The 26,526-nt window shown below is 32.9% G+C and overlaps 10 protein-coding genes across 10 annotated transcripts; 4 read left to right on the forward strand and 6 right to left on the reverse strand.

Moving 5' to 3' along the window:
• Nucleotides 1-33: 33 nt before the first annotated feature.
• On the reverse strand, nucleotides 34-2,929 carry PPL_12148 (uncharacterized protein; the record flags this gene model as incomplete). The annotated part of the gene is made up of 3 exons (XM_020582892.1): nucleotides 34-2,651; nucleotides 2,791-2,815; nucleotides 2,918-2,929. The coding sequence occupies 3 exons, from the start codon at nucleotides 2,927-2,929 to the stop codon at nucleotides 34-36; spliced, it is 2,655 nt and encodes an 884-aa protein (XP_020429673.1).
• A 331-nt stretch (nucleotides 2,930-3,260) lies between these two features.
• PPL_12149 (uncharacterized protein) lies at nucleotides 3,261-4,664 on the forward strand (the record flags this gene model as incomplete). Its single annotated transcript, XM_020582893.1, has 1 exon — nucleotides 3,261-4,664. One exon carries the CDS (start codon nucleotides 3,261-3,263, stop codon nucleotides 4,662-4,664), a length of 1,404 nt encoding a protein of 467 aa, XP_020429674.1.
• An 85-nt stretch (nucleotides 4,665-4,749) lies between these two features.
• Nucleotides 4,750-6,645, reverse strand: PPL_12150 (uncharacterized protein; the record flags this gene model as incomplete). The annotated part of the gene is made up of 1 exon (XM_020582894.1): nucleotides 4,750-6,645. One exon carries the CDS (start codon nucleotides 6,643-6,645, stop codon nucleotides 4,750-4,752), a length of 1,896 nt encoding a protein of 631 aa, XP_020429675.1.
• A 516-nt stretch (nucleotides 6,646-7,161) lies between these two features.
• Nucleotides 7,162-11,335, forward strand: PPL_12151 (type A von Willebrand factor domain-containing protein; the record flags this gene model as incomplete). Its single annotated transcript, XM_020582895.1, has 4 exons — nucleotides 7,162-7,222; nucleotides 7,353-9,438; nucleotides 9,940-10,017; nucleotides 11,110-11,335. The coding sequence occupies 4 exons, from the start codon at nucleotides 7,162-7,164 to the stop codon at nucleotides 11,333-11,335; spliced, it is 2,451 nt and encodes an 816-aa protein (XP_020429676.1).
• Nucleotides 11,336-11,660: 325 nt separating this feature from the next.
• PPL_12152 (uncharacterized protein) lies at nucleotides 11,661-15,038 on the reverse strand (the record flags this gene model as incomplete). The annotated part of the gene is made up of 7 exons (XM_020582896.1): nucleotides 11,661-11,853; nucleotides 12,239-12,260; nucleotides 13,093-13,703; nucleotides 13,788-13,864; nucleotides 13,932-14,265; nucleotides 14,336-14,538; nucleotides 14,601-15,038. The coding sequence occupies 7 exons, from the start codon at nucleotides 15,036-15,038 to the stop codon at nucleotides 11,661-11,663; spliced, it is 1,878 nt and encodes a 625-aa protein (XP_020429677.1).
• Nucleotides 15,039-15,372: 334 nt separating this feature from the next.
• PPL_12153 (class I SAM-dependent methyltransferase) lies at nucleotides 15,373-15,714 on the forward strand (the record flags this gene model as incomplete). The annotated part of the gene is made up of 2 exons (XM_020582897.1): nucleotides 15,373-15,566; nucleotides 15,615-15,714. 2 exons carry the CDS (start codon nucleotides 15,373-15,375, stop codon nucleotides 15,712-15,714), a joined length of 294 nt encoding a protein of 97 aa, XP_020429678.1.
• A 96-nt stretch (nucleotides 15,715-15,810) lies between these two features.
• Nucleotides 15,811-20,252, reverse strand: PPL_12154 (DNA polymerase V family protein; the record flags this gene model as incomplete). Its single annotated transcript, XM_020582898.1, has 6 exons — nucleotides 15,811-17,667; nucleotides 17,839-18,543; nucleotides 18,635-18,810; nucleotides 18,893-19,100; nucleotides 19,199-19,791; nucleotides 19,889-20,252. 6 exons carry the CDS (start codon nucleotides 20,250-20,252, stop codon nucleotides 15,811-15,813), a joined length of 3,903 nt encoding a protein of 1,300 aa, XP_020429679.1.
• Nucleotides 20,253-20,779: 527 nt separating this feature from the next.
• On the forward strand, nucleotides 20,780-22,180 carry mocs3 (HesA/MoeB/ThiF family protein; the record flags this gene model as incomplete). The annotated part of the gene is made up of 3 exons (XM_020582899.1): nucleotides 20,780-21,764; nucleotides 21,845-21,928; nucleotides 22,014-22,180. 3 exons carry the CDS (start codon nucleotides 20,780-20,782, stop codon nucleotides 22,178-22,180), a joined length of 1,236 nt encoding a protein of 411 aa, XP_020429680.1.
• Nucleotides 22,181-22,282: 102 nt separating this feature from the next.
• Nucleotides 22,283-23,113, reverse strand: PPL_12156 (HD domain-containing protein; the record flags this gene model as incomplete). The annotated part of the gene is made up of 3 exons (XM_020582900.1): nucleotides 22,283-22,566; nucleotides 22,647-22,986; nucleotides 23,072-23,113. The coding sequence occupies 3 exons, from the start codon at nucleotides 23,111-23,113 to the stop codon at nucleotides 22,283-22,285; spliced, it is 666 nt and encodes a 221-aa protein (XP_020429681.1).
• A 619-nt stretch (nucleotides 23,114-23,732) lies between these two features.
• rab1B (Rab GTPase family protein) lies at nucleotides 23,733-24,553 on the reverse strand (the record flags this gene model as incomplete). Its single annotated transcript, XM_020582901.1, has 3 exons — nucleotides 23,733-24,170; nucleotides 24,273-24,441; nucleotides 24,540-24,553. The coding sequence occupies 3 exons, from the start codon at nucleotides 24,551-24,553 to the stop codon at nucleotides 23,733-23,735; spliced, it is 621 nt and encodes a 206-aa protein (XP_020429682.1).
• Between the last annotated feature and the right edge of the window lie 1,973 nt (nucleotides 24,554-26,526).

A 26,526-nucleotide genomic window follows, 5' to 3' on the forward strand; every position in this document is an offset into this window, starting at 1 on the left:
GAGCTTAGAAAATAAACAAATTTTAAATATAATTTATTTTTTGTTCCACTTTACAGGAATATAGTTTTTAAATAATACACCACTTTCATATTGAGATATGTTTTGTAATCGTTTGTAGATGGGATCGAGTATACGTGATGCTCCATCACGCATTTTCAAAGGTCCTATCGATAGGATATTGGAATATGGAATTTTCTTTGCAACCCAACCTGGATCGACTGCACAAATGTAGATACGTCTCGCTAGGTATCCAGATGCCAATGAACATGTAATACTATTAAGTTGTTTACGTGCAACCGATAGGTTTGAAAAGAATTCAATGTTGCCAGGATCACTCGCTTCGAGTTTCGATGTTGATTTTTTGTTACTTCCACCGTTCGACGAGAGATTAACAATACATGAATACTGATTGTTACTGCTTGTACCACCCATAATGGAACTTAACTGTGTAATCAATTGAATCGGTACAACTGTATTGATCTTTTGGATATCGATAACTGATTCAAATGTAAATGGTTCATCTTCATCTATTGACATATTATCCAGCATTTCACCAACTAACATTTGATCTAAATTTACATCGGTTTTCTTGTTGTTACATTCATCATCTTCTTGATCCATCATTTCGTTGGCATATACAATCGATTCCACCATTCTTTGTTCTGAAATTCTAAGTGATTCAGAGAGTTTAGATGATGTTCTATTTACAACGATGGCATTATTGATTAGAATATCCAGTCTCTGACATTTTGACTTGACAAACTTTACGAGTGACTCCACTGCATTTTGTTTGGAGAAATCAACCATGAAAATAAAGAGACGATCTGCCCATTTCTCGTAATCCAATTCTTTTGCGTAACGAACTTGTGTCACCAGTTGGTATCTAGTTGTAGTAATAACATGGATTCCACTTCTCAACAGCCGGAGAACTGTTTCGAATCCAATTTTCGAACGTCCACCAGTAACCAATGCATACTTTTTATCATGGAATTTAAATTCGTCCCATTGGTTCCATTTGTCTTCATTCACCTGTCTGCAAGGTTCACACAGAACATGGACAGTGCTTACCAACTCTTCAGGAAGTGGGGTGTTACACTGATAGCAATTAAACTTCCAAATAACGGCATCGTAATTATGGCTCCAATCAAACTGTATTTTACTATTGAAATACTCTTCGAATTTGGTGTCCAATCTACTGAAATAGGTCAACTTTTTCTCACGGCAATAGGCTTCGACCGCTTCGATTCCGCTGTGGTAAGGGAAGCTGTGTGACTTGTAGAACGTTCTGTGTCTATATTGATTCAAATCGGAGCGGTGATCACAACAAACGGTGTTGTGCATACACTTTGGATCGTAGAATGGCAGTGGGTGGAATCCTCTTGTTTCGTATTTGAATGCACGCGAACCACTCTTTGGCCACAGGTGTGTTGGAATCACATTGATCGATGTATTGAACGCACGAATTCCACGGTCAAGCGTGAAGACATGTTTGTAGGTTGGCTCGTAGACAAACGCTACACAGTCCAAATCGAATGGAATCAGTAGATCTTGTGGACCGTTCTGTATCGAGGTTATCAGCTGTATGGGACGATAAGGATACTCTGGCGCAATGGTAATCGATCGGTCTGTATGAACAATCATGTAGTCCACTGGAATGCATGGAGTTATCTCTTGGAGTAGCAGATTGATATGCTTTTTGGCATCGTCGAGTGAAGTAGCCATGACAAACAAATCGATATCGGATTCCGACCATTTCATACTGAAATGATCTTGAACCACCCGAACAAACCAATTCCCATCGAGTTCCAACAGATCCATAATATATCTAACAATGATCTGTGGAAGGAGTTTACCAAGGATACGACGTGTCCAACTGAAAGCCAGGTAATCTGTGTAGCCTGCATACATAGTGAGTGCCGCCACTACCGATCCACCGGCGACAACCACACGCGAACTCTCTCCGAGATTCCAAGTTACATTGCGAAGAACACGTCTCGAGAAGATCTCGAATTGGTCAACGAATTGCTGGTAGTGTGGAACTGATACATAGATTTCCTGTGGTTTCGAGGTGAGCATTGAGAGGATGTCTGAATCGACTCTGACGTGTTTATTCAACGGCATCTGGTGGACATTCTCCGGAAAGCAATCCATCAACGGACAAACGTTATCCACATAATCTTGGAATCGTTGTTGCATACCTTCGTCCTGGTTGGTTTTCAGTCGGTACAGTTGAATTTTCCTTGAAATGGCATCACGCTGTTTCAGCTCGATCAATATCTCCAAACTCATATTGAAGACCGGCTGCTCGTAGACATTGAGTCGTTCCACTCTGTGAACCAATCGCTTCAGTAGCGAAAAGACATCCAACGTTATGAAACTCAAAACAAAGATAATATAGCGATAGGTATTGGATCTAAGGAAATTCCATAGGATTTCATAAAAGTTTGAATAGTTGAATGATTCCGATTCTCTGCTACTAGATTTCTCAGTATATTTCTCCTCTTCTTCATGTTGACGAAGTGCCAACTTTGAAATGAAAGCTGCATACTCTCTTGCTTTGATAACATCTATCAAACCACGTGGATCTTTTTCCTCTAAAAATAAATATTTAAATCTAAGTGGTAATGGATCCATTTCTATAATTATAGCATCTGTATAAATAAATAATTATCTCTAATATATATGATCATTGACGATTTGAGGGAGAGTATTAAAAAAAAGCTCCCTTTTTATGATCAAATTTTTTTATTTTTTATTTTTCCAAGAAGTTGTTAGCTAAATTAAAAATACATCTCTTATGACATAGATATGTTATCTATTTTTATTTATACTTTGTGAGGAGGAGTAAATGATCTATTTTATTCATTCTTTGACAATAATACTATCAAGAAATTAGGAGTAACAAGTAATTAATTACTTCAACCACCATTATTATAGTGGTCTCGTCTGATCTAATCAGATAATTACAAATATTATAGTTCCATTGAAAAATAGACAAACAACTCAAATAGTTATAACATTTACTTCTATTTAAACTGACCATTCGATTATCTTCAAATGCAAATCTTGAAATTAAATAAATTGATGATATTTTTAAAAATAAAAAAAACTATTACAAAATTTTCAACAATTAAAATAATTTATTTTCATTATTATTAATTATTTATTTAGATTTTAATACTTAATAAAGTTAGATTTTAATTTATATATATTTTGATATTTATATAATTATATAAAGTTGTTAACAATATTGTTAAATAATGTATAACGGAATTGGTTTAAGAACACCAAGAGGTTCTGGTACGAATGGATATGTTCAGAGGAATCTTTCGTTTGTAAACACCAATCGACAGAATCAATCAAAGTTGAATCAACAGCAGTTCAAACAACCGGATAATCAAAAGTTGGCACCACAGAGAAAGGCAAACTTGGAGATCATTCAGCATAATGAATTGCGAAAGATAGAGTTGGCCGTCGAGGAATGGGCAGTCGAAGAGAATCTCTATGAGAGTGGCTACGACGACGATGAAATAGAGCGATTGAAACAGAAAAAGCGGGAGGAGTTGAAGAGAGACAATGAGCGAGAGGATGGCGATATTACATCGGTGGAGAAGCTGCGTAATACCTTTGATCTTAGCGAGACACATCAAGCTCAGCACGTCAAGGACGCAGAGAATCTCCGATTCCAGAATGCACTGAAATTGCCCGCTGGCTATGTTCCCGGTACCAGTTTAGATCAAAAGATACAAGAAGAACATAAACTAAAGAGAAAGCAAGCCTATGAAGAGAGAGAAAAGCAGAGAGAACAAAGGGAACGTGAACAGCGACGACAAATGAAGGAGATGGAAAGACAAGATAAAAAAGATAGAGAAAGAGATCGTAGAGATAGAAACATCGATAAAAAAGATAAAGATAACGGTAGAGATAGAGAAAGAGAAAGAGATAGAAAGAGAAGTAAAAGAGATCATAGCAGTAGCAGTAGCAGTAGCAGTAGTAGTGACAGTAGCGATAGTAGTGAAGATGAAAGAGATAGAAGAAATAGAGATAGAAGAGATAGAGATAGAGAAAGAGAGAGATCAAGTAGAAAGGATAATACAAGTAAAGATTCTTATAAAGATGATAAATATAATAAAAAGAGAAGAAGTAGAAGTGATAGTAGAAGTAGAGATAGTACTAAGGACAGTAATGATAGTAGATTAAGAGATAGATCACCTACACCACCAAGAGATAGATCGAGAGAGAGATCTTCAACCCCGCCTAGAGTATATAAATATAGTAGAGATGAATCACCACCACCACCACAATCTGTTAGCAGTAACAACAGCGCGGTGAAGAGAGAGTCATTGACACCACCAAGAAGTTCAAAGAGAACATCATCGAGATCACCCTCTGCAACACCACCGAGAAACTCGACAAGAAAAGACAGATCACCATCGAACTCACCACCTAGAGTCAAGAGAGAATCTTCATCGACGAGTCCAAGAGGTAGAGTTAGAGATAGATCTGCAACACCTCCACGATCAAGAAGAGAAGCTTCACCATCCCCATCACCATCCTCATCACCACCAAGAACAAGCAATAAGAAACAAATTAGATCAAGATCAAGATCAGACTCTAGATCATTATCACCACCAAGAGATAGAGATAGATCAACTTCAAGATAAAATCTGTTGAAACAAACGAATAAATAACAACTTAAAAGTTTAAACAACAAGATAGTTAATTGAATATATTTTATTTGAATTTAACTTAGGTATCTTCTTGGAATGGTGTATTTAATAATTTCATAACACCTTCGTATTTACGTGAGAGCAATGCATTGTAGATGGAAATGACATGACCTTTCTGACCCATTCTACCGCTACGACCTGCCATGTGAAGATAGGAACTCATGGTCAATGTGATATTCAAAATGAATACATGTCCAATGCTACTTATATCAACACCACGAATTGCATTCTCTTTTCCAATATATAATATCTGTTGATCATTCATATTTGGTAGCTTTACTATTTCTATTTCATCTTCTTCCATTATAGTTGGTTGTTGTTGTTGTTGTTGTTTACCATGTTGTTGTTTTGATCTCTCTTTTCTCTCTTTTGCAACGGTATGCTCTTTCGCTTTACGTTCACTAGCTATTTGATCTTTGAAGTACTGTCGTTTCTCTTGGTCTTTGATACCGGTGATGTTGAACGTTTCGAAATCCATAAACTCGTTCAGTGGCCGAGCGTTGATGCCACGCTCACGGAGTGATTGTACGACCTTGTCGACACTACCGTCGTTGGGAATGACACCTATTGCTTTTGTCGGTTGAAACTCTATCCATTTGCTAACCAATGCATTCAACAAACCCTGTTCAGACACCACCGGAACGAATCGATTCGTAAACTGTTGTGGCACCGCCAAATCTTCCTTCTGCTTACTCATCAGCGTCACATACACCCTATCCTCATTGATCCAATCTTTCTCATCGATATACTTTCTATTCCTAAGATTCAACGTTGCCGAAGCATATATAGTTTGGAACCAACGAACCGTTCTCTGATAGATATGTTTCACCTCTTCATCTACATCCTCTACTTCTCTTACTTTTCTTTGTTGTTGTTGTCTTGTATTCTTATTTAATGGATTGATTAATGATAATATAGATTTATCTGTTATTAATGGTTGTTGTTGTTTAGTTGGTTGTTGTTTCTTATCATCTTTTGTTGACGATGATGATTGTTGTTGATGTGTTGATGTTGGGAAATCCATTCTAGAACGAGCACGTTTGTTTATTTCAATGATTAGTTTCACACCCTCTGGTAGATGTTTCTTTCGATTTTGTTTCTCTCGGAATGTTGAATTACGTGACATCGCTTGCATGATGAGATCGGCTTCATCCACAACCAACATCCTTAGTGAATCGATTGACAATCTCTCGGCTACCAGCAATTCATATATATAATTAGGTGTTCCAATGATTATATTCGGTTGAATCTCTTTCAATTGCTGATAGATAGAACTTAGCGATTGTCCTCCAACTACCATTGCAACCGCTGGTTGTTGTTGTTCACTGCCAATGTTCGCTGTTAACTTTCTAATCCAATCACCGTATTGCCATGCTAATTCACGATTAGGTGTTACAATTATATAGTTTGGTGAAAGATATTGTGATTGTTGTTTCGATTGTTTATTAATTAATTTATAGTTCCTCAGATAATCATTGACAATAGATGACATTAGAAGAAAACTCTTTCCAGTACCTGTTTCATCTACAATAAACAAATCCTTTCCAGACAATAACGGTTTGATTGTCTTCTTTTGAATCTCGGTTGCTTCCAACACATTGAATTGATTCTTCAATTCATTTTCAATATATTTATCAAATCCAAATAATGAAACATTACTACTATTATTATTAATATCATCTTTTTTGTTATTATTGTTATTATTAAAAGTAGTGTTTGTTGTAGAATAACTTGAATATAATAAATATTGATGGCTAATATTATTTGCTAATATATTATTACTATTATTAAATGAAAATCTATTTAAACAAACATTATTATTATTACTATTTATATTTATATTTCTACAATTTAAAACTAATTTATTACTACTATAGCTACTACTATTATATCTCCTTATAATATTTCTTAACATTTTTAAAAATAAAGAAATGTAAAAAATAAAACTAAAAAAACGACAACATTTTACGCTTGAATATAAATCTTTTTTTATTCATCAAAATGATCAAAAACCAGAAAAGAAACTATCCGATACTATCATCAATATATATATTTTATATATTATATGTTGAAAATCAGAATTACTTACAGTCATATAACTAATGATCATATTAAAATAGAATTCTCCAAATAGGTAAACCTATAATTTTTTCTTCGGTGGTGCTTATTCAGTAACACCTAAAATTTCAGTGAAAACTGTGATTGCTCATGTCAGCAAAATTAGCGAAAATTTCTGGATTCTCAAAAATTTGTGAAAAATTCTTTTTTTTGATGAAAATTAAACTATTTAAGGAGGTGCACAATGAACATTAAATCAAAAATCAAACCATCAAATTGATATTAAAATCTAATACACTTATTAATAAACTTAACTCTTTTTTTCTTTTTTCTACTTGTACCTTTTATTTGTTAAATTTTAAACTTTAAAAAAATGAATGCTGGATCACACTATTGCTACACTGGTAAAGATGAATATGAGGAGATGGAAATAGGTATGATTATTAAATTGCACCAGAAATTTTAAATAATGGATTTTCACTTACAGAGTTTTATTTTTATTTTTATTTTTATTTTTTTTATTTTTTTATTTTTTTTTTTTATTCTTATATTTTAATTATTTAGAGAATGAAATTGTAAATTTACAAGATGATACTCTGACCGATCCATTCGGACTACCACTACAACAACAACCACAACAACAAATACCAGTGCCATACGGACAACCACAACTCCAATCTCTATTTGGACAACCACAACAACAACAACAACAACAACAACAACAACAACAACAACAACAACCATTTCTATTTGGACAACCACAACAACAACAACAAAGAATATATTTTGGACAACAACCACAATATAATCCATTTGCACAACCGCAACCACAACCACAACCACAATATCTATTTGGAAAGCCACAACAACAAAGAGTAGCTCAAAAAGAAAAGAAATTAGTAAAGAAAGCCAATACCAATATTTTAAATATTAATTTGGGTACTCTTTCCAATGAACCAACCATAGCAACTGGTGATCCATTGCACTGTAAGGGTTGTGATGTCATCTACAGTCACATCAATAACTTCACAGAGATAAAGAATGCCGATGGTTCCACCAGCAAGAACATAGCAACCGGTGGAGGTGTCAAAGATGGAGTGTGGACTTGTGAGTTCTGCGGTGAGCCAACTCCATTCAATTTGCACGACCAAGAGATTCCAAAGTCAAACATCATTGACTATGTAATCGAGCCAGCTCCCATTACCAAAAACAACAACAATAATTTCAATCAAAACACTCCAACCGTTGAAGTCAACCAAGATTCCTCACTCGTTGTATTCTGTTTGGATATCTCTGGAAGTATGCAACGTACCTACAACCTACCACAGCCGGTCTATCATCACGGTGCCAAATCCAAGAGTTTCGACATCTCACGTCTTCAATGTGTACAATACGGTATCGAATCACAATTGGAAGCACTTGCGAAAGACTTTCCAAACCGTCGTGTTGCTATCATTGCTTTCAATGCCAACGTATTGATTATCGGTGATGGCACCCAGAAGCCTATTACCATATCAGGTGACGATTTGCACAATGCCGAGAAATTGATTGCACACGGTGCCCAGCACACTCTGAATAAACCGATTACCAAGACCAGATCGATGCTCTTGAAGAAAGTACTCGCCATGTATGCTGACGGTAACACTGCACTCGGTCCAGCTATTGCAGTTGCCGTCGGTATGACTGCTGCCGTCCCAGGTTCCACCATCGTCGTTGCAACCGACGGTCTCAGTAACGCCGGTATCGGTTCTCTAGAAGGTTGGAAATCTTTGGAATCTGCCAAATTCTACAATGAGATCGGTGAAATCGCCAAGAAGAACGGTACCACTGTCTCGGTTCTCACCATCAAGGGAACCGACACCAAGTTGGAACAAATCGGTCAGCTTGCCGAGATGACCAATGGAACTGTAGATATCGTTGATCCACTAAAGATTAAAGAAGAATTCAAAGCTGCTTTGGAACTCCCAATACTTGCAACACATTGCTCCATTAAAGTTAGATTGCATCGTGGTCTCTACATTTCAGATCCACTGGCACCGACTGTCAATCAATCTTCAATCTCCAAAGAGGTTGGTAATGTCAACCGAGAGACTATCATAGCATTCGATTATGGTACCATCCCCGATAGAGTAATAGATGAATCACTAAAGTCATTGCCATTCCAGTTGCAAATCACCTATACCACACTGAAAGGAATGAAGTGTTTGCGTGTGATGACAATGACACAGGAAACCACCAAAGAACAAAAGTTGGCTGAGGAACACGCCAAGATCGAAGAGATCGGTATCAACATGGTTCAAAACAGCTCAAAGACAGCTGCCACCGGTGATTACAACAAATCACGTGCTCAAAACATGCAGTCTGCCAACATGATGAAACGTATCGTTCATCAACAGCAACAACAAATGCAATCTCCAGTCATCAATCAACAACAACAACAATATTTCCAACAACAACAACAAAGTGCACAAGTTTGGTTACAACAAGCACAAACTCTCGAAACAACACTCACCACCAACATCCAGAAAGAATCATTCAACTCCAATCTCTCTGAAGAAGATCGTTATCGTCAACGTCAATCACAGAGAAACGATGAAACTGCCACCATGCTGTTCAACATGAAACAAATGAATTCACGTAAAGCAAGAAAGTAAAGTAAAGTAAACTCTTTACTCTTTTTCAATTGTAGTTTATAAATAAATTGTATATCTTGTTTTTTTTTAAAAAAAAGGTTTATTTCAAGTTGTTGTTTCAAATATTAATATTGATGTTGGTGGGTGATATCATCTATTACCTAGTATGTATACTCTTTCAATACTAGCAGGCCACACCAACATATAGTTATAAGGGTGATTCAATTGAATTTTGTCAAATAAACTTCATATTCTAATGCCATTTTCTATATGGTGTTGCTTTTGTTGCTGCTGTATTATTGATCATTGTCGTTTTTTTTTCTAGATCTCGGGATCTTTTTAAAATTAGATTTCAACGGATCAGTGGAGTGTTGTTTCTCACCGGGAGTATGCAGCTCGGACCTTTTGAAAGTGTTTTTCACCTAGTAAGAAAAATCATTTGTCTCATTCCACTAGAAACCTAGGTGTTGTAAAAAAATAATCTAAGGGATAATTACCCACCTTTTGATTGTTTATAGCAATGACAAATCAGTGGTTCTATCGATCTTTTCCATCATTGATATTTGGAGAAGTATTCAATCAAATATTATCAGTTTGTGAGTTACCTCAAATACTGAAATCATTCGTGTTTAGATTTTCATTCAAATATTTTAATTGTATTATTATTAAGATTTAGCTAAATATATTCTAATATCAATTATATGGAATTTACTTACTGGTGATAAATAAACAATTGTTGTTTATCAAGATCCAAAAGAATATTGAAAATTTGTCGAATATATTGTTATTTTTCAATGGTAATAATATCATATTATAATATACATATAAACATATAAATATACAACTTTGATATAAGATTAGGAATTACTTTAGGAATAGTTTTGGTACCAAGAATATAGATTTAATGAATGTAATAAAGTTTAGAGATATAATTTACAGTATAATATTTAAAGATAATAATTTATTTATTTTACAATTTTAAGATAAGAATAATATTTGGGAAAGTTGAATAATGTTGAATCATTGATTTCCATAGTGGATTTCCATGGTATTTATACTGGTTGGATTTCTTTGACCAGTGCAGTGGCCCAATCTCAGAAATCTGTTCTTGATTACTAATTTGGTATTCATTGTAGATTAACTTGTTGGTTATTTCTTTATGTTAACTTTGGTAGATTGATATTTTGTTGATTCACTGAATGTTGATATTATTCGAATATATTTAATTATTTTTAAATAGCAGGATTATTAATTTAAGTTATTTGAAATCGTGTCCATAAACTGTTTGAATTGTGATAGTTGAATTCTTAATAAATTATTGAGGTGTCAGTAGATTTGATTATTATAATTCTAAAATATTAATTTTAGAACATATATTCACAAATATCTTATTCTTACAAGATTCTATTTTTATACTCAATTAAAAGTTCTATTAATATCTCGATTGTACAAGTATTTTATTTTTTATTCTTACTGATTTAGATCATTTAAATGTTTATATTTTTGAGAAAAATCACTACCACCTTGACAATATTTAGCTTTTTTAAATTTTTTTTTATTAATACTATACGACAAATATCCTGTTGCTATTACTGTTTGTTTGTTGTCTCTGAATTAGTTTTTAGAGAGTTCGTTAGTGGTATTCGAGTATCACTTTTGTTAGTTTGTTTTTTTTAATATCATTTCAGAAGTTCATTGTTTGTAGACTATAGTAATTGTGGGTGTTTGGTAACATCGGTTATCGATGGATCAGAACAAAAAGTAGATGTGCCTTTGGATGAACAAGAAAATATTAACCTCTACAGTGGAAAGAAAGAATTTTCATCAATAACCAAATTGGTATACGCAATACAAATGGAAAGATTCAATATATTGCTCAATCCCGACCATGCTCCAGGAGTGATCAAGGAATGATGTGCGAAGTGGATGAATTCCAAACTTTCGATGATTCATGGGAGTATAAAATGGGAGACAAAGGATTTCAAGGATCACACAGTTAATACAAAAGATTTATAGTTATTGACAGAGAAAATAGAAAAGATGAAAAAGATGATAGATTAAAGGAAGCAGATAAATAAAAAGTGGGAAATTTCATATAACTTTTTCAGATAAAAGGCTAAAAATGTGGAGAAATTGTTATTGCTTCACCATAAAATTTGGTGTTGTGTTGGACTATTGATTAATACCTTTGTTGACATAAGGAAAAATCAATGATACTATAAATCAATAAATTAGATTTTTAATATTGTTTTCTAAACATTTTATTTTGTAAATATTTCAAATTCATAATATTATTATCGATTTGATTTGTGATTGTATGTTTATCATTGATAATATCTCTTTGTAGTTTAAGTTCTTCTCTGATTAGATATTGATGTAATTTTTCAAAGTGTTCTTTGATTTCATTCTCTGTTGTTGATAATCTTTGATATCTGGATTTTTCGAAACCACCATACAATTATTTTTTTAAAAAGTAATAGTACTTTTTCGACTTTTTTGACCCAATTTCCAACATTATTATGCCTATTGGATTCCTAAATAGGAGTTTCTAACTAATGTTAGCACCGATTTCCCTACATTTAATATAGTGCTCATTATAAAATCTTAGGAAAAGGTTAGGAACAAATGTTCTTTGATATCAAACTTGAAGCTAATCAAATTTTATTTTTTTTAATATTGATATTCATTACTTTTAAAATTTTATTTTTTCCTAACATACTATAGAAACTTTCAAAAAGCAACTTCCAAATAATAATTAATAAAGATAACCATTAACTATGTAAATTAAAATTAAAAGTATCTTATGATTATATAAACAAAACAAACAATAAAGTATTTTCTAAATAATAAAAGTAAAAATTCAAGATAAATAAATATTAGAGAAGTATGATCTTTACAATTATTTTGGAAACAATTTTTTTTTTTTTCTTCATTTTATTTTTTTATTTTTTGTTTTTAGATTATTTTATAATTATAATTCTTAAATTGTTAAGTTCCCTAACCCCATTCCTGTCTGACTAATTCAATATCTGTCGTTGAACTATACCCTAACGACTTCAGTGATTCAGGTAAGACACCGACTGATAGTATTTGATTGTATTCACGACCAAACACCAATGATTTCAGTGATGCAGGTAACACACCGACTGATAATATTTGATTGAATCCTCGACCAAACACCAATGATTTCAGTGATTCAGGTAATACACCAACTGATAATATTTGATTGAATCTATTTCCAAACACCAATGATTTCAGTAATTGAGGTAATACACCGACTGATAATATTTGATTGAATTCATATCCAAACACCAATAATTTCAGTGATTCAGGTAACACACCAACTGATAATATTTGATTGAATTCCCAACCAAACTTCAATGAATACAATGATTTTGGTAACACACCAACTGATAATATTTGATTGAATTCCCAACCAAACCTCAATGATTTCAGTGATTTAGGTAACACACCGACTGATAATATTTGATTGAATTCCCAACCAAATCTCAATGATTTCAGTGATTGAGGTAACACACCGACTGATAATATTTGATTGAATCTATTTCCAAACACCAATGATTTCAGTAATTGAGGTAATACACCAACTGATAATATTTGATTGAATATCCAACCAAACTTTAATAAATACAGTGATTCAGGCAACATACCAACTGATAATATTTGATTGAATTTAACACCAAACACCAATGATTTCAGTGATTGAGGTAACACACCAACTGATAATATTTGATTGAATTCACGGCCAAACCTCAATGATTCCAACGATTTAGGTAACACACCAACTGATAATATTTGATTGAATTTATCACCAAATACCAATGATTTAAGTGATTTAGGTAAAACACCAACTGATAATATTTGATTGAATTCAATTCCAAACTCCAACGATTGCAGTGATTCAGGTAACACACCAACTGATAATATTTGATTGAATGAATATCCAAATGATAATGATGTCAGATTTGGAGGGAGTGAATTAGATTCCAAAGGTTGATTAAATTCATCACCAAATTCAATTTCATTTATAATGACTGAGGTGTTTTTGAATGTAGTATTTAAATTGAATGTTATTAAATGTTGATTGGTGATGGTTTCAATATATTGGTTTAATAATTGATTCAATGATTCTCTATTCTTTGGACTCTGATCCAACAATTGATGAACCAAATCAATCAATTTTTTTGAATATCTGCATTCTGAAATCTTAATTTCACCATTAGTTTGGAATAGTTGATGATTTTTTCGATCATCTGGATGACTGATCAATTTAAATATTCAAAAATACAGAGTTAATATCTGATTGATAATAATATTTTAAAAGTATGATTATTCGAGTATTTACCAACATAATAATTTGAGAATTGTTGATCCAATTGAAAAGATGTCACACGATTGTGCATATTGTCTGTTCATTGCTTCCTAATTGTAATTATAATTTTGATTTAGTTAAAATATATTTAATAATCAATTAATAGAGTATACATACTGGTGAAATATAACCTTTAGTCCCACGAGTTGCATTTATAAGTGTGTTTGAATTCATATCAAAAATAGATGGATCTGATATTTCTTTCGAATTCGGAACACTTGTTATTACAACAGGTGGCTCAAAAAATACTTTTGAATCTTGATGTTCAATGATTGTTGATTGATCAATGAATTTACAACATCCAAAATCACCAAGCTTCAAAGTACCATCATAACCAATGAATATGTTTGATGGTTTGATATCACAATGAACAATTCCATGTTTATCAAGTTCCAAAAGAATATTGAAAAGTTGTGAAATATATTTAATAATATCTGATTCTTTAAAGATTCTATTTTTATATTCAATATAAAATGGTTAATTGTAATATATTCATATCTTGATAAATTTATTATACATACAGATTTAGATCAGTTAAATGTTCATACTTTTGAGAAAGATCACCACCATCACAATATTCAGTAATGATATGAAAGATTTGATTGTCTTTATCATGATGATAGTCAACAAGTTGAACAAATCTTTTATTACCTTTGAGCAATTTCATTGATTTGATTTCATTCTCAGCTCTTTCATAAGATTTTTGATTATCTTTATAGTTTATCTTTTTATAAACATACTTTTGAATTGATTTGTTAGTTTTATGATTGTCAATTGATTAATTACATTGAAAAATGATCTTACCAATCTTTTATCAATACCACACACTAAATACACATCATTGATGGCATTACTGTTTGTAAATCTTGATATTGAACGATATCGTTTGCTAATTTGTGATAGTTGGAAATAGTCCTGTTTGAATTTACATTCTTTAATATTGATTGTGTATGATTGTGATTTGTTTAATAACTTTGTGTATAATGATAAATATGATTGTGATATTATTATTAATTGATATTGAGTATCGACTTTATCTGGTATTACAATTCTATTATTCATAATATCAATATTTCGCATTAATATGATATTTCTGTGTTCATTATCATTTTCTTTCAAAAGATTTTTAAGTAATATTATTAAATTATCAAATGGATAAAAATCAGTAAATGTCAAGGTATTCTCTAGTAATTTATCTGATTCCTCAATATTATTTGTATTCATCTTTAGTTTATTCTTATTTTTAAATGATCACTAAAAGAAAAAAAATAGAGTGGTTCAAAATAATAATTTATTTTTGCAAAACTTAAATTTTTTAAAGTTTACAACTTGACTTCTTATTAATTTCGAACCATGCTATCAAAAAGGGTTATCGATTCAGTACCAACTTATCCAACAGAGACCAAAGAATTAAAAGATCTATTGGAAAGGTAGGTGATAAGTATGCCACGTTCAGACCAACCTATCCACAAGAGCTGTTCGATATCATCAATGACATAACAAAAGATACTCCACAAGAGTTTGGCAATAGATGTCGGTTGTGGAAATGGTCAAGCAAATGTCGAACTGGAAATCGGTGATCGGTGTCGATCCATCACTTTCACAAATCTCAAATGCAAAGAAAGCAGAAAACATTCAATATAAACAATCACCTGCAGAGTGCATTGATCAACCACCAAACACAGCTGATCTTATAACAGTTGCACAAGCAGTACATTGGTTTGGTTTACCAAAGTTCTTTGAAGAATCAAAGTAATTATTAATTAAGAAAAGAATATAAATAGATAGAAATAGATAAAGATATACTAATGTTGATTTAATTAAGTTTATGGATCGATACTTCTCAGAGGCTACTGATACTGTGAATGCAACCGTTCTTCATTCTAAAAAAAAACAATAAAAAACTTATTGTAAAATAAATAAAGATTTAAGAATACTAAATATTATTGTTATTTGTTTTAATTATATATAAATTTATTTTTTAAGTTTTTTTTTATTATTTTATTTCTTTGATTTCATTCTTTTTCTTTGGTCTTGTTTCTTCTTCTTTTGGATCTTGTAATTCTTTGTAAAGTTGAGCTGCTTCGTCGGTTTCTTCTTCTTTCTTCTTTGGTCTACTCTTGATCTTGTTGTCGACCTTGAGTTGTGTTGATTTCGATTGTGGTTTATCACGTTTGGCGTTGTGTACTGTTAAAATATTATTGTTAGACTTCTTTGATTCGCTGCCAGTAGCGTTGCTGTCGGTCGATGCCGACAACTTCTCTTCTCTCTCCAGTTGCTTTCTCTTGCGCTTCGACAGTGCAAGTAGATCGCTGTTTTCAATCTCCAACAGCTTGATGATACGCTTGGCGTGGTCTTTGATGGCACGCTTTCCGTTGACCTTGCAGACTTCCACAAGGAGCGCATTGAGCTTGGCAGCGTCGATCTTTGACTTGATCTTGTCGACCGATTGATGTGAAATGATAAAATTGAAAATGTTGGCGAGTTGCAAGAGTACCGCTTGTTGCTGTCCGTACTTCTTGGACTTGAGTGACTCGTCGATGGCGTCGGAGAGCGTGTTGACGATGACGTGGAACACTTGTACCATTCCGTTGGTGGCAGCAACATTCTCCTGTTGTTGTGGCGAACGCTTTGGAATCATGACACCGACGATCTCCAGGAGCTTCTTGAAGACGTAGTCGTTGGCGCTGCCAACAACACGCATCATGTCGGTGATGTGTCCGGACATCAACTGTGGGAAACGCTGAGAGAACTCGGTGATAAACGATAGGATGACAGTGTTGTTCTTGTTGGAGATGTTTTCTTTTTGGAGCAGTTGAGTTAGTTCGGCGTCGAGCGGTGCGACATCCAGTTTGCTCATGGAAATCAGCACGCGAACACACATGTAAACGGTGTGTCCCGATAGCAGGAATAAAAATGGTTTGTTCTTCTTGTCGTCTCCCTTCATCTTTATGGACGACTTGATGGTTTCGATGCAACTCTTGATGAGCGCGTTGATCGACTTGACATCGACGTTGTCGGCACACTTCTTGATGGTACTGATCTTATTTTTGAAAATGGTAAGGAAACGGTTGGAAATCGATGGTTCTTCAGAGTTGGCAGCGTTGATCATCAGTGGCAGCGCCTGGAAGAAGATAGAGTTTGGTGCACCTGTCGACTTCTTGATGTAGATCTCGACGAGATCGATCAAACGAATCTTCAAAGTCATTGTCTTTGTCTTGATATTGTTGAATTTGGCTTTCTGTTCTTTCTTTCTTCTAAAGATTTGCTCGAGGTAGTTGTCGAGTTGTCTGGCTTCTTTGGCGGTGGGTGGCTTGGCGTCGTCCATCTCGTCGTCCTCCTCCAACAACAAATGTGGACCAAGACTCTTTTTGATTCTTGCAACAATCTCTGGATCTACTTCATCGTCATCGGAATCATCTTCTTCCTCCTCTTCCTCTTCTTCCTCTTCGTCATCTTCGTTGTCCTCACCGTCTTCTTCGCCATCCTCTTGACTCTCGTCTTCTCCATCCTCACCGTCCTCGTCATCCTCACCGTCTTCACCGTCGATCGGTTCGAATTCATCGTCATCTTCATCGTCGTCTTCATCCATTCCATCGAAAATCTCAGTGATTGGTGCAGAGATTGTGTTCAAGATGTGCTCCAACACTGGGAATGTGATGTCCTCCGAGAAAATCGAGAAAATCAACTTGACAACGGAACGCAACAAATGCTGTGGTTTGTCAAGGAGCGAGATGAGAATATCGACGAGAATCATAAAGGCATTCGGTCCGTTCTTCTTTGGCTTGCGCATTCCAACCAACTCCTCGTAGGCAGCGACAAGATCCTCGAGCAACTCGGAGATCTCTGATGGCTCATAGAGATATTGGAGCGAAACATGGAGGAACAACAACTCGAATGCACGTGTCTGAATGGATCTCTTCTCCACCGGGTTCTGTTGGAGCATAGTGATCACCTTGGCTACTTTTTCGAGTGGTTTGAAACCAATTGGTAGTGGTGTGGACAACGAGTGTGTCAATCTCACTTGATTCTGGAACTTGACGACTTCGCTCACCCAGAATTCGCCATTGCTCATAACACCGTCAACGAGTGGTTGGTGAACGAGATTATGATGTGAGAGATTCTCGAGCACTGTCAACAACTTGGCACCGCATTGATCTCTTGTCTTTTGTTGGAGGTCGATGGTTGGCACACGACTTTGGAGTTCCTTGAGGAAGACATCATCTGTGGTTTGTTGTTGTTTAGATTTAGCTGATGTAGCTTTCTCTTTGGGCAAAAAGAACGCTTGGAAATAGAGGAACTTGAGAATGTTGGTGATCTTTGATTGCTGGGTGGCGACGGCATCCATTGGACGACGCAACAACTCCTTGACGATGTAACCGAGTTGAGTGAGAATCCAATTACGCAGATTCAAAAGACGTAGTTGCTCTTCGTTGTATTGCTCGTTGTCGGTTTCACTCTCGACGGCATCTTCAGCGTTGGGGTCAGTCGGTGTTTCGATACGGGCATTATTGTTGTTGTTGCTGGCAATCGAGACATCCGGGTCGTAGAAACTATTGAAAAGTGTATTGATATATTTGTTCATCGATTCAAAGTCGATATCTCTGAGCAACTCATTGACGATATCGATTGGATTCTGGAATACCTTTGAACCATTTCCACTGAAATAAAGAATTAATTGTAAACGATGTTCTTTTGATATTTCTGCTGTTTTTGGAATGATTTGGAACTAAAACGAACGAACGAACGAATATTAAAATTAATAAAATGGTTTTGGTAATATTTTAAAAGTATTCGTCGTTATTTGATTTGATACATACAACTTGGACACCAACTTCATGTAATATATTATCGGATTGTAATGATTGATTCAAATAGTAATTCAAGTGAACTGTGAAAATTTCTGGAATGGAGGTGGCTGGTAACATTGGTAAAAGTATTTCAAATAGTTGTAATCCCAATGATTTTTTATTTGCAGTTGAAGTAAAAAGATGATCTAAATATTATTAAAAAAATAGATAATTATTAATAAACGTGACTGTTTTAAAATTATTTAAAGATTAATGTTGTATACATACTTTCAACAACTTTTTTCCAAAATTCGGTTACTGAAATATTCTCTGGAAGATTTTGAAGTAAGATTGCAAATGTAGTTGGCCAAACTTTGTGAACTCTTGGATGAGTAGATACCGACTTGGCATAGATTATCTTTAAAAACTGTAGATTCGATTGATTAAATAATGAACTATGACTCCATCCATTTGTATGTTTTAAAAGTTTGAATTTCTAAATTATTAAATAAAAAAAAGAAAAGAAAAAAGTAAAATAATAAAATGAATAAGTATTTAATTTGGAAAAAAAATAAAGATTATAATAATACAAACCTTATAATTATTTGAAAGTGATAAAATCAATAAAATTAAATCTGGAGTGTAGTCGTCGATGTTCTCGGGAATGAGTTGTTTGATGAATGGTAGGAGTTTGTCAAAGTTTTGATCGGTTTGGATCTGTTCGGTGAGTGCTGTTATGACTTCGTATGCGAGTTCGGTGTAGACTGCACGCTTCTTTGAGATGTATATCAGTTGTTCCAGAATGGATTCGATGATGTTGTCGGTGTCGATCGGTTGGTTGGCGTTGTAGATCGACGACTTGGTGGGAGCACGTCTAATGAGCTCCTTATCGATACGACCCGACTTGATCACAGCCATCAAACCAAACATACGGCCAAACAACGCTTCACGCTCTGAAAATCCACTGGCACCAGTAGTATCCATAGCGGTGGTCAAGTAGCGAATGAACCAACTGATCGAGATGACAGGCAGCGAATTTAGCAACTCACTGAGTGCCAGCGAGAATCCCATTTTTGTAATATCACGACTCGACGCCAAACCACCAACCAAACGTTGCAAAGAATAGTTCAATTCCGGTGAAAATTCACTATTTATATCTTTTACTCTATTTTCCATAACTTTTGGAACTGTATATAATTGTAATTGTTTTTGTTTCGATGTTTTGTGATGGTTAACATTTGGGATAATGAATGAATGTGAATGATTATCTAACTGACTACTTACCATATCTTAATACACTGGTATGATCTTCTGGTTTGAAATCTTCTTGGAGTTCGGCGAGTGTGAGAATGAGTGTGGAGATACCTTTGATACGTGTAGATTCATCTGCAGAGACAATGTCGTAGAAACATTGGAGGATATCGTCTTTCTTTTTCATTTCAATATCGATTTGGTCAGCTAGATTATCCATACTCTCAGAGACTGACAATCTTGGTCTTGCTGGTTGTTCAACTTCGACAGCAATTGCTGCCGATGCTTTATTATTATTATCTTCATCTTTTGAAGTTGATGCTCTCTTTTTATTATTCTTTGGTTTGTTATTGTTATTATTGCTATTGTTATTCTTTGATGATTCTGATTTTGCCATTTTTTGTTATTTATATTATCATCTATATATATTATCTATACTGGTATTATTCTTTTTGTATTCTTTGTTATTATTAATGAATGAATGAAATGAAATGATTTATGATTGATCAAATCAAAATCTAAAATCAATGAATATTATAAATATAGTAAATGTGGTATGACACACTTAAAAAAAAACTAGTATAAAAAAGAGCAAATCAAAATATAATTGTTTGTCTTTAAATTTTTGTTTATTTTTTATAATATATAAATAATATTTAATGATATTTATTCAAAAAAAAATAAAAAAATAATAATAATAAATAAAAAAAACGAGTGAAAATTATTTAGCCAAAAAATAAAAAATTAAAATTCAAAAAAACGAATCAATTCAAACTATAACGTTATTACAGAGTTTAGTTTTTCATTTTTAATTTAAAATTTGAGAAATTAAAATTATTTATTTATTTTTTTAATTTGTTTTTGTTTGTTTGTTTTTTAAATATCTCATCAATTGCAATTAAAATCAACATTAATAATATTATTATGTCTGATTTATATAAATTACATGGATTGAATAATTCACAGGTTGGAAGATATGGAAGACAATTGATTACCCCTGGCGTTGGTGTCGCTGGTCAGGAAGCGTTGCTCGCTGCCAAGGTGCTGGTGGTCGGTGCCGGTGGACTTGGTTGCCCGATCGCTATGTATTTGGCGGGTGCCGGTGTCGGTACAATAGGAATAGTCGATTATGATACGGTGGAGGTCGGTAATCTTCATCGTCAGATCGGTCACAATGAGCTGAAGGAAGGACATGCCAAGGCTGTCTCACTAGCCACCGCTTGTCAGCAGCTGAACAGCTCGATCAGCGTCATTCCACACACTGTTACTTTCACTTCGGATACGGCACTCGATTTGATTGCGCGCTACGACATCGTTGTCGATGCCTCCGATAATGTGGCGACTCGCTACTTGATCAACGACGCCTCAGTTCTGGCGAATAAGATTCTCGTTTCCGGAAGTGCTCTCAAATGGGATGGACAAGTAACGGTGTATCACTATAACAACGGACCGTGCTATCGGTGCTTGTTTCCGGTGCCGCCACCCGCAGAGACGGTTACACGGTGCTCGGACGGCGGTGTGTTGGGACCGATCGTAGGAGTGATAGGCAGTCTCCAAGCACTGGAAGTCATTAAGATCATTACAAACAACAGCGATGGTGTGTTGAGCGGTAGGCTGATGCTATACGATGGATTGGCGGGAACTTTCAAGACTGTAAAGATTAGATCGAGACAACCTGGCTGCGTAGTATGTGGCGACAATCCAACACTCACAGAACTCATTGATTACCCTCAATTCTGCAGCTCTCCATACAGCGATAAATCATCAAAGGTCGACGATAGAATTGAAGATGAACTCATCATGACTTGTAAACAATATAAATCGATATTGGATACCAATAAGAAGCATATCCTACTCGATGTAAGACCAAAGAATCAATTTGAAATTTGTAGTTTACCAAATTCAACCAGTAAGTGGTGTTAAGCACTTGGTTAAATATTGATTAAAGATAATAATAATAGTTACTTATTCTTATTTTTGTTTCTGCAGATATACCTATTGATGAATTAAGTAGAGAAAGTAGTATAAAGACAATTGAAGAATTGGCAATTAATGAAAACGAAATACTTCCAAGTATGTATAAATCAAATATAATGATAAAGTATAAACTAATATATATATCCATATCAATATCTAATCCAATCAATTTTATTACTAGTTTATATTGTTTGTAGAAGAGGTAATAAGTCACAGGATGCAGCTACCATTTTAGGTAACAAATTAAATTCCACTGAAAAATCAACAAACAGTTTCATAATAAAACATATTAGAGATGGTCTGACTGGTTGGAACGAAGAGATCGATCCAACATTCCCACTCTATTAATGATATAGGTGGAACCAATCTAAACTATTTATAATCTATCCTCATCATCATCATCATCATCGTGATCATCATGATTAATTTAAATTACTTATCATATTTTATTTAATTGATTGATCTAACTTCTAAATTAAATTGTTCAATGAAATCAATCATGAATTGATGTCTTTTCTCTGCCATTCTCTTACCGGTCTCGGTTTTCATCATTGATTTCAATCTAAATAGCTTGTCATAGAAATGATCAACAGTAGGTTCACCTTTCTTTCCCATGTATTCTTCTTTTTTCATTTCAGTAACAATCTCTCTTCCAAATGAGTTCTCACCATAAAACTTTGAACCTTTGGTAGCTCCGAATGCAAATGTTCTAGCGACACCAGTTGCACCGATTGCTATATTATAGATATTTGTTAATAATAATATTCTTTTTTTTTTTTTGAACAATCTATTCATAGTAATAGCATTGATTTACCATCTAATCTATCAGCATCTTGTACAATCTTTGACTCTTTTGAATAGATATAATCGGTTGGTCTACCTAGTTCGTTCTTAAATGATACATCATCTACGATCTTACAGATACGATCAATCTTTTCGGAGGGATAGCTATTCGATGAAAGAAAAGCTTCGATAGCGTTGGTCGCAGCATTTTCATTGCCAGAGTACTTCCAATCACCTACATCATGCAAGATAGCCGATAAAAGAAGAATCTCCATATCACCTGAATACTTTTCCTCTCTTGCAATGGTCTCCACCAAGTTGATAACTCTTACTACATGTGCCCAGTCATGACTTGGGTCATTATTTATCATCTAAAATAAGGAATTCAATCTAAACATTAATCAACTTGTATAATAATTACTGTTGATAATTGTTGTTTAACCAATCAATACATACATCTTTCATTACATATTCTTTTGCTTTTGAAATAATATCCATCTTTAAATATTATGATAGCTTAACAAGATGAGAACAAAAGTGTTGTTTTGTTTTTACCACAATTTGATTGATATGAAATAGCATGATCATATATATGAGAAATGAATATAATATTTCCAAGAATTAATAAACTCTAGCTTACATTCGGAAAAAGACAAAATAGCATCTTCTCGAAGATGACTAAAGAAGAAAAGAATAAAAGATCAAGATAGATATTTAAACAAATATTTTTATTTTTATTTTTTTGTTATTTTATTTTTGTTGTTATCTTTTCGAATGTACACTGAAAACTAAAATTATTATTATTATTATTATTATGTTAAAAAATACCAAATGAACTATTATAATTATAAAAAAAAAAAACAACTCTTTTGTTGGTTAGTTGGTAGTTTGTTGTGAGGTGATGTTTGTTGATCTATTGTGGCATCTATGATTATTATTCGTTCGTTTTAAGTGATGATGTTTTGTTTGTTTGTTATTATTTACTTTTTTTTTTTTTTTTGTTTTTTTTTTTGTTATTTTTTTCTTTTTCTTATATATTGATTTGGTTGTTTGTTGGTTTGTTTAGGTGATGATGATGATGATGTTTACGATGATGGGTTGAAAATAATTTAGGTGTTTATAAAATGAGACATCTCTTCTTCTTTCCAACTGGTGTACCGGAGCTTGGTTTGACGACGTTGGTGTTGTAGTTTGTGTTACCGCCTGTAGAAATACCACCTTGCAACTTCTTGATCTCGCTGGCCATGATCATGAAAGCGTCCTCTACGTTGGCAGAGGATTTAGCACTGGTCTCCAAGAATGGGATACCAGCAGAGTCGGCGTATTCTCTAGCGACGTTGGTTTCAACGACTTTCTTTTCGATGAGATCGCACTTATTACCAACGAGCAAACGGGTGACGCTGTCACATGCGTATCTCTGAATCTCTTGCATCCACTGCTTGACATTGTTGAACGACACATGGTCGGTGACGTCGTAAACTACAATAATACCATGTGCACCTCTGTAATATGATGAAGTGATAGTTCTGAATCTTTCTTGACCGGCAGTATCCCACTAAATTATCATTATTATTATTATTATAACAATCAATATAAGTAATCTAATCTAACAATTGTTTTTAATAGAGTTGTTTCTCAAGAAACAATTGATACTTACGATTTGCAATTTGATAATCTTACCATCGAGGTTGATGGTTCTGATCTTAAAATCTACACCGATGGTAGAGATATAGCTTTCAGTGTAAGTGTCATCGGCAAATCTCAATAATAGACATGATTTTCCTACACCACTGTCACCAATGAGAAGCAATTTGAAAAGATAATCACTATTTTAAATAATAACAAATAATAATAATAATAATTTTAATTAGTAATCTTAAAACTCTATCAATAAAAGATCTATATCATTAATATCTCTACTTACTATTCTGGATTCATTTTTAAGTTGTTGTTTTATAATATTGACTAGACTATTACTACAAAGTTGTGTTATCTAAAAGGTTATTATTATTATTGTTGTTTTAAAAGTTAGTTAAAGTTATTTGGTTTTTTTATTGTTGTTAAAATGATTGTAGCAATAAATATATACAAGGTATGAATAAATATATATGTATGATTAGATAATATATATTTTTAATAGTAAAACAATATTCTATTATAAATAATTGTTGGTAAAATTAATCGATATAAAAGAAAAAATCTTTTTTTTTTTTTTTTAATCTTTAGTTTTTTTTTTTTTTTTTTTAATAAATAATTTAAATTGATTGAATGAATGAATGAATGAAAGATAATGATTTGTTTTAATTGAATATCTGTCGTTGTTGTTTATGATGTTGATTGATTTGATGATGTAGAAAATATTAAAATTTAAAAACTTTAATAAGATAATGTAATGTAAGATTAGGTGTTTATTCTAACTAATAATAATAATTATTATTATTATTAATAATGGTAGTCTTGTTTTGATATTATTATTATTATTGTTAAGAAAGAGTGTTCAATTTGAGTAACTTAAGATGTTTGGTGTTTTATTTTATTTTATTTATTTTTGCTTTTTTTTATTTTTTATTTGCAACAAAAAACAGAGAAAGGGAAAGATATGCAGGGAGTTGAGGATGATTATCATTATTTTTATTACTTTTAGTTATTTTTAGTGTTTTTTAAAAATATTTTATTACGATTACAATTGTTAATAAAACATATATATGATTTGTATTTGTATTTGTTTTGTTATTGTCAAATTATATTTTTTATTAATTTATTTTTAGGATTATTTAAGATGGATTATTATTGATAGTTTAGTGGGATAAGATGATATAATATGATATGATATATTGATTACCAAAGTGAATTCGAACTAATAACTAACTATTGTTTGTTAATTTTAAAATAAGAGGTAACTAATGTGAAAAAAAGTATGTAATATTTAGGAGTGGAAAGCAGAGGAAAACTATTTAATTATTGCTTATGCATTGATGGAATCATATGATTTTTGATTTGTCTTGGTATTTTCCAACTTGATTGTAAAAGAATAAAATTTATTATTTATAATGAATGGCCAGATATCTGTTTGTCTCTGTTGTTGTTAATTTTATAGTAAAAATTATAAAATTAAATAAAATAAAAAAAGTATAAAGAGTAGAATAATATTACAATATGTTTAACAAATAAATTAAAATAACATTGTTGTTGTGTTATAAAAAGTTCCCTGCTTGTTGTTTGTCTACCTATCTATCTTTCTATAACACTTATCTCTAATATTTTGATGATTGTTGGATTGGACAACAATAATAACAATTTTAATCAAAATTAAACACACAATAAAACCGCTATACCTAAAACTAAATTATAAAATAAATCAAAAGCACACACAACATATATGCATAAACACAACACACACACACCTTTTAATCAAATATCAATCAATCATAAGATAAATATTATTGATTTAATATATATATATATAGTGAGTGTTTGCCAAAGTGTAATGTAAAAACGAAAAAAGTATTAAAACTTGACCAAACAGGATGTGATTGATATCGAAAATATTATTTTTGGTTGGTGTGAGTGGAGTGATGGTTTTGTTGTTGTTACGATGATGATGATGATGATTGGACTGTGTTATGGTTATGATGATGATGAATGAGATAAACAAATATTGCAATGAAGTTAAGGATCAATGGATAGATCTTAATTTAAAACTATATTCTATCCAAAATTTATATAAGAGAATAAGAAGAACCAAAAGTTTTGATGATGATCGAAACTAACTTTTTGTTGATGGTGTTATTGATATACTGTGCTGCTGTTGCTGTTTTTGCTACGCTAAAACGATGTTTGGTTTTTGAGAACTACTTTTTAAAAATTGTCTTTGTTTTTTATCGAAAAAATAATAATCAATCTATCTATCT

Source organism: Heterostelium album, assembly GCF_000004825.1.
Source record: "Heterostelium album PN500 unplaced genomic scaffold PPL_scaffold10, whole genome shotgun sequence".
NCBI classification, from domain to species: domain Eukaryota; phylum Evosea; class Eumycetozoa; order Acytosteliales; family Acytosteliaceae; genus Heterostelium; species Heterostelium album.